The 8152-nt window shown below is 37.7% G+C and overlaps 1 protein-coding gene across 2 annotated transcripts in view; it reads left to right on the top strand.

Moving 5' to 3' along the window:
* The first annotated feature begins 4558 nt into the window (after window positions 1-4558).
* Window positions 4559-8152, top strand: part of xpo7 (exportin 7) — a 35056-nt gene continuing 31462 nt past the window's right edge. Inside the window, exon 1 of one of the 2 annotated variants that reach the window (XM_053686569.1) lies at window positions 4559-4669. In XM_053686569.1, coding sequence (XP_053542544.1) covers window positions 4652-4669 — 18 coding nt within the window. In that variant the 5' untranslated portion in view covers window positions 4559-4651. The remainder of the gene's footprint in view (window positions 4670-8152) is intronic. The other variant, XM_053686570.1, reaches the window with a different exon arrangement.

Below are 8152 nucleotides of genomic sequence, written 5' to 3'. Positions count from 1 at the left end.
TTAGCTCACATATTTAAACAAACAGCATCATGAAGACTAAAGCGCTATATAAATACATACATACATGCATACATACATACATAAATAAATAAATAAATACCAGGACAATATTTTGGAAAAGTATCAATTATGGTTGTTTTTGTTTGTTTGTTTTTATAAAAAAAATATTCCAATTGAACATCATGCAGTACAGCATTAAGTCCGTTAAAAAAAATAAAATGCAAGGAATAGGAAACAATTGTAATGCTATAAAAAATCAGTAAGCAGGTACAGAGGACATTAGTCAGAGAAGGAACCAATTAGTGGTTAGCACGTTCGCCTCACACCTCCAGGGTCCGGGGTTCGAGTCCCGCTGGGGCCATGTGTGTGCGGAGTTTGCATGTTCTCCCCGTGCTGTGGGGGTTTCCTCCAGGTACTCCGGTTTCCTCCCCCAGTCCAAAGACATGCATGGTAGGCTGATTGGCGTGTCTAAAGTGTCTGTACTGTATGAATGGGTGTGTGAGTGTGTGTGTGTGATCGCGCCCTGCGATGGATTGGCACCCTGTCCAGGGTGTACCCTGCCGATGCTTCCTGGGATAGGCTCCAGGTTCCCCGTGACCCTGAAAAGGAGTAAGTGGTAGAAGATGGATGGATGGATGGAATCAATCAGCCAAGTGTAATTCTGTAAGAGTTACATAAGAGATAAGTACATAAGAGATCTTATGTACACCATAAGATCCACACTTCAGAAGAGAGAAGTTCTTCACAAAACAAAGAGAGCTCAGAGATTGGTGAGAAGACAAAAAAAAAGCCATATGAGTTTGCCAAGAGGCATGCTGGAGACTCAGCAAACATATGGAAAATGGATGTCTGGTACATTTTTTGGCCTTGACACACACAGTGCTACAGTTGGCTGAAAACCCAATACTGCTTATCATCCCGAGAAAGCCATTCCCACAGTGAAGAAATGGTGGTGGAAGCATCATGTTGTAGGGAATGCTTTTTGAACAGGGACTAGGGCAATGGTACAGGGAAATCCTAGGAGAAACAGACAGACTTGAGACTGGTGCAGAGGTTCACCATCCAACAAGGACAATGATTATAGGAGTACTGCCAAAGCTACACTTGAGTGATCCAAGAACCTGAAGATGTTAGAATGGTCCAGTCAAAGACCTCGATCTGATTTGTGAATCTGTGGCAAGACTTAAAAATGTATGTTTACCAACTGTCTCTATCCAACTTGAGCTTGAGCACCGTTCCCAAAACGAATGGGCTAAAAACATCAGGATCCAGATGTGCAAAGTTGATAGAGACATCCCAGAAGTAACTAGCTATGAGGCACCGAGGTCCAGCCCTCACTAGTTTCTGAAGAATTTGAGGTTGTTGTTTTTTTACTTCTCATGGTGCCAGTTGCCAAATTCAATATGGAAACAGTGATAAGCTGATAATGTCGTGGATGAATGAAGTCTACTACGCAGATAAAAATTGCTTTCCAAGACAGCAGTGTTGATTGGTTCTCAACTGACCTCAGAGCACCAGGATTAAGTGCTTTCTGAAGCTGAATGAATGAATACATACTTCTGATTAGAGAAAATATAGATGTTCTAAACTGTTAAACCACTAATTTCACTACACCAGGAAGAAGCCTTTTTACCTTGTTATTAGGGTGACCGACTTGATGCAACCTTTTCTTATTTGTGTATCTTTATCTGTCACATATACAGTACATTATAGTACAGATAAATTCTTTCTTCACAAAAATTCTTTATTTGCAATGTTAGGACGTTGGGGCCAGATCAGAAGGTCAGCCATGATGCAGGATTAAGGGCCATGCTCAAGGGCCCAACAGCTTGAGGCAGATTGAACCCCCAACCTTCTGATCAGTAACCCAGAACCTTTGAGTCACTACTGACACACCACTGTCTTTATACCGGCCTCATGCCCAGTTTTCCCAGAACCCACCACGACCCTGACCAGTAGGACTGCCAGAGCAACGAGGGCGAGCTGGCATTTGATCTTGCACTTTTCAAACTACTGAGGCAGTGACCCAACACTTCAGGCAATAACAGACAGGTCTGACTCGGTTGAAAAACCAATCAAAACTTCCAGTTCAGCTGGGCAGTGGGACATTTCTCCTAAAAGCAATCTCCTATGAGAGATAACTGGCTAATAATCGTGTGTTAAATCAGTATCGCTAACGTTTCAGTATTTCAAGTGACATATGCACATATTCTGTATTCGGAATTGATTATAGGAACATTCCTCAAATGACCTTCTTCATATAAAGTAAGTAAGGCTTGTTGGAAAAATGTTCAGCGAAACAGTTACGGGTCTTTCCATCTCAAGTGGTCCAATAATTGCAATGTTGGTTGCTTGACCACTTAAAAAAATTTTTTTGAGTGATTACCTCTACGTAATGTCATTGCAAAACCACCAGTTTTTTTTTTTTTCTTTCACTTTGTTTAACTACAACAGCCATCTCTGTGTCATGACACAACACATTTTGGTTAAACAGCTGTTTAGACAAACCTCAATATCTCGGCTTGGGATGGTCCTAGCTCCTTGGAACAAAAACTGATCTCTAGAGCACATTACAAGGTACACATATAACCTTTTTGCACATTCTTGTTCCTTAGACTTAGAACTTAAGTACAAATCTAATGCTCAAGATTGCTCACAGTTCCACTTTTAGGGTCAATTTATAATGGTTTGAGTTATTTTTTTAAGGGGTACCTAGGCAAGTATAGTGTGCATGCAGAACATTTCAGGTTTGAGATTTCTCCTACTTTTTTTATGGGTGAGAAAGTGAATTTTCTAGAAATTTCCCTCAGTTTCAGCTTGAATAGCTCTGGTTGGGGACAAGATACAAAACTGAAATTTTGACAGAAATAAGTCCTCTTTAGTAGTGTTCCACTGTAAAAATTGTGAGTTTGAGGTTTGAAGTAAACTCTTTGGGACAGTGGACCTCGAGGGCCAGATTTGAAGAACCAGCCTGATCTATCATGTTGGTACAGGTGTACAGTTGGAATGCGTGAATAGACTTTATCTAAATATGGAAGCATAGTGTTCAGTTGGGTGTTTTACATAAACAGAGCTGTGGTGTTGTTTCTCCTGTGATAAAAGCAGTAAGTGACTACAGCTCAGAAGTCAGACCCTGGCTCCATATAGTGCTAAAAGAAGCAAGATACACAATTAGTCTGTATGTTTTTATAGACACATGACAGATGTACCCCTTCTCTCAGACCAAAAATTTGTCCCACCGCTTTTGGAGTAGTGGGACCACTCCTGCTGACAAGGATGAAGTGCTGATTGAACATGGATGACTAAATGAACTCGGATTGTTGCCCATGTCCGAAGTGTCCGTAGTGTATGAATGGGTGTGTGAAGGTGTATGTGATTGTGCCCTGCAATGGATTGGTCCCCTGTCCAGGGTGTACACCGCCTTGTGCCCGATGCTCCCTGGGATAGGCTCCAGGTTCCCCGTGACCCTGAAGGTATACAATATATTGATAAAGTGTAATCAATATGTGTAACTCACATTTGAATATGTTAATAAAGTATAATCAATATGTATAACTGACATTTAGAATTATTACTTAGAAGCATAATTTAAAAGTATAATTTGACACTCTATATGAGTTAACAAGCATAATCTATATGTATAATCAATATTAAGAAGCATAATCTAAAACCGTAGAACACTTTTTAATGAAGTTATATTCTAAGTGTGTTTTGAGCTAGAAGACTTCTATGTTTTACTGGCCAGCAGGTGTTTTTCTGTATCTCTGCATTTCCTGTGTAAACTGAGTTAAGAACCTTGTATTTTGCCTTCAGCAGCTTTACTCTACGGCAATAAATTAGCAATTACACATTCACCAAAAACGTGTTTCCAATCAAAGCCCTTTAAGCTTGCAAACCAGTGTCAAAATAACAGAGAAGACTTCCAGAAGAAGAGAATCAGGCAGGAACTAAAGCCAGAAAATCATTAAGGTATAAGGGTGAATTTTGGGGCAGATAAAAACTGTGTCCTGATAAAACCTTTTTAAAAAAGTCCAACTGAGAGCACCTACAGATAAGTTTACTGTTTCAGAAAATTATATAAAGGTTTGTGTGTGTGTGTGTGTGTGTGTGTGTGTGTGTGTGTGTGTGTGTGTGTGTGTGTGTGTGTGTGTGTGTAAGTAAGTAAGTAAGTGTAAGTGTAAGTGTAAGTAAAATTCAGACTTTCTGCAGACTGTCTCACTTTTTTGTTTCAATAAAGTTTGATTTGTTTTTATTTTATTATTATTTTTTTTTTTACATCTACAAACCCTTTGTGTATGAAGTTTTTTTTAACTTAGACTGGAAAGTTTCCACAACAAAGGATAAGCAGTATAGAAGATGGATGGATTAATGGATGGATTAATGGATGGATTAATGGATGGATTAATGGATGGATTAATGGATGGATTAATGGATGGATGGATGGATGGATGGATTGCTGCCCTCTCCAAGATGGCGGCAACGTTGCCGATTCTGGTAGAATCAAAGGAGTCTGCGCAGGAGTTACGCGCTATAATTACGCAGGCCGGGACGCTCCCCCAGATTCTCCATGCTCTACGCCAGTAGCGTACGTGTCGTGTTGTACGTAGCCATATGCACACAGGGGGAGTGAGAGGAGCATGAATGGAGCAAAATGGCGGATCATGTGCAGGTAAGCAAAGCTTTATATTTTGTTATTGTGGAAGCAGGGAATTTAATCTTTGCTGAGCATGATCAGGGGATATGTACGGCTTTGTTCCGGCCTTGCGTTTATGATATGTTTTTAAATGGGCGATTTAAGAAGGTTACGTAAAACGATGGCGGACAGAGCGGCGTGGTTTGTTGGATGCGATTATCAGTGTGTTGTTGACTTGTGGCCTGTCATCATGTTGATTTGCCTCTGTGTGTGTGTGTTCCTAGATCTTAAGAAATGCAACGCTTGCTTGATTTATTTTAAAAAGTATAAAAACAGCTTTTATTTACAATACGGTTTGTGAGACTCTTAATAGCGTTTGTTATTGGCATCCTGCATGCAATGCAATAATTTTAGCACATCATTAACCTCTGTATACGACAACTTTTCTCAAAATATTCAGATTAGATGGACAATTATTGGACGTTTAGCACTCGCAGAATTAAACCTTTTGCATGTAGGGATACTATTATTATTGTATAACATAATGGACTTCTTAAAGTTGAAATTAATTGGTTGTTTATTTATTAGATGGGATCTTTTTGCTGTTTGACTCACTGTAAACAAGCCAATATGCAATACAGTGCAATAGTGTAATGTGATCATATGCACATTAAACGTTGCGTATATTTTCCAGATTAATATTTCAGTTAAAATGTGCATTTTTAAAATAATTTATTATCTTTGGTTAAAGATGTATAGATGTTTTTTAATTCAGGCAACGTTATTTAATATAACGCGTTTAAGGGAACGCCCTGCATTTGCATAAACGTCTAATTTTCCATGATATATTCCTGATTATTTTTTTTTTTAGCAATTTAAAAAAAAATATATATATTTTATTTCTCTAATATCAGCTGCTTCAGTCTGTGTACATCTTGCATGCATTGCTAGCAAACTTCACCTTAATGCTAGGTAGCTTTTAGCTTTATGCTTAGCATTGTAGTGTAGTTAGCATTAGCTGTGTAGTTAGCATTAGCTGTGTAGCCAAATTCTCCCGCGCGACTTTGTGAACCTACAAAATAACACACCTGCGAATTAAATACAATTAAAACTGGAATTTTAACACAAGGTTTTGTTGTGAAGAGATCATATGACACGCGTGTATTCGTCGCGGCAGTTCATTACGTTCAATTAAACTGTATTATCCCTTTGAAAACAAAACGAAACCGGTTAGCTAGCTTGCTAACTTGGTACTTATTAAATAGCTTAGCAGCTAGCTAACCTGGCTTTATTCATATGTACACACAGTGGGCTGATAATATCGGGATAAAATATGTAAAGTACTTTTATTTGGCTCGTATTTCTTTTCTGTCAATGTAAGGGTTTAGGTTGCTAGCTTGCTTCACTTGGCTTGCTTCCATGGACTGTATTGTCAAATGGATATTAGCATGATTAGCATTACTTCTGCCAATATTAACAAGTGGGTGATCAGAGATTGCTCCAAAGAAGTCCAATTTCACAAAAACTAATAAAGCGTTTAATTATTTTTTTTATTGGAGCTGATCTATAAAGTTAAAACGAAATTTAAGCCTTTCCTCCACGGTATCAGTATGCTCTGAGTATTTTAAATTATTTTTTTAGCTAGCCAGTACTGAAACTTTATCTGTAATCCTGTTATATATCTCTTATCCTTTTATCCTCTTATGTATCTATTTATTTATTTTAATAAGTATTATTGTTAACTGGTTTTAATAATAAAAAAAGAAGTAATTATGCCAAGTAAATATATAAATAATAATAATAATAATAATAATAATAATAATAATAATAACAGTCATTGTAATGTGCCGAATTTGTCATTGGGAATCAACACAGTTTGTCTGTCTGTGTGTGAACTCTGTTTTTCCTCACAGTGATTTTTAAAAAATGTTTCTGTTCTGGAAAAAAAAGCACAATATTGTGTTAAAGTTGTATACTGATGGACGTTCTGTTAAATAATTCGTTCAGACTCATTTGCCAATTCATTCAGTTTGCTCTATTATTCAACTGCCCTGTGGGGGGGGGACCAACTATAGAAATCATCACAGAAATTCTAATGGTTTCCACTACAAATATCATTACAATCCATCAGCTAACCATTACCATTATTGGTCTTTAGACAAAACATGCCACCTAGAGAAGGCAACAAATTACCATTAGAGACCTGCAGGGATTGTTACAGTTTCCATTAAAACCAATACAATTCCCATTAAAACCATTACAAATTCGATGAGGGTTTCTATTGTTGAGGGTATATATTTTTCATAGAATATACTGTGAAATCTCCAGCTCTGGCTGAATGAATCGCTCAACTCAGTGGTTCACCTGATCTGCCGAATGAAAGGCGAACGAATCTCAGTCATGACCGGAATGATTCGCTGACTCAAGGCACGGATCAGGCATGGTGTACACACAGCTGTAAATATGATTTACACAACTGATAGATGTTTAAAAAAAAAACTCAGATTGAAAGAAAAAGTAATGGCTAGAGGATTCACTAACTCGCACACTGACGAGTGTTGAACGAGAGATGAACGAATCTTATTCATGTCAGAAATGATTCACCGACTCAAGGACACAGTTGGAAGTGCACCTTTGCATCAGTGTATTTCCGAACACGTAATGCTTAGAGATAAGCATATAACTTAAAATCTGTTTGATAATCAAGAAGCTGAATATCAACAACTGAATGAAAGTTGCGACCCATACTGATTCATTCGCCTTACTGACTCACTGAATTGTCGGTGAATCAATCCAGGCATGTGAATTCTGTCAGTGAAAAATTATTGCAAGATGCAATTTATCACAACGTTCATGATCTTGTATCTCCCAGGTCTAAGCACTATAATGAATAGTCAAGCTGTGTCTAGTAAACTAATGCTACAGTGGTGTTTCCTGTTACTCCCCGTGTGTGAGAGAGAGATGAGGACATATTCCTTTTGCAGTAATGGATTATTCATTACTGTCTCTGCAACACACTCGGGCATGTTCGAGTTCACCACGCACACCTGAGCGTCTCATCATGTACTTGTTCACTCTGAGTTAGTATAGATCTAGTACAGTATAATAAGTTCCACATGTAACATTTAATGATGGGAAACACTTCAACATTTCTAGTTATTTCTAGTCTCCCGGATGCATTTTTATACTTTTTAACCTCTTCTGTAGTTCACAGTGTGATAGGGTGCCAAAAATTTAATGTCTGAGAAGATTCTCTGAAGGAAATATTAGATACATGGTATGGAGAAATAAAATAATAGAGAAGATTTTTAAAAAAATTTTTTATCATCATTGAGAAATGAGTAAAAGAAAAATTTTTTACTTCTAAAAGTTTTTGCATTCTGGCTTTTCATATTGTCTTGTGTATTTTGCTTCTTCCCTTTTCCTTTGGTGTCCTAATCGATATATTAGGTTTATTCATTAATTATTCATTAACGTTCATGATTTTTGACCCTTTACAAAAACGTCCTGCACAAAGCA

The sequence above is a fragment of the Ictalurus punctatus genome, chromosome 16, assembly GCF_001660625.3.
Source record: "Ictalurus punctatus breed USDA103 chromosome 16, Coco_2.0, whole genome shotgun sequence".
NCBI lineage: Eukaryota > Metazoa > Chordata > Actinopteri > Siluriformes > Ictaluridae > Ictalurus > Ictalurus punctatus.
The sequence above is the reverse complement of the archived record's forward strand: the minus strand, read 5'-3'. Positions and strand labels throughout refer to the sequence as shown.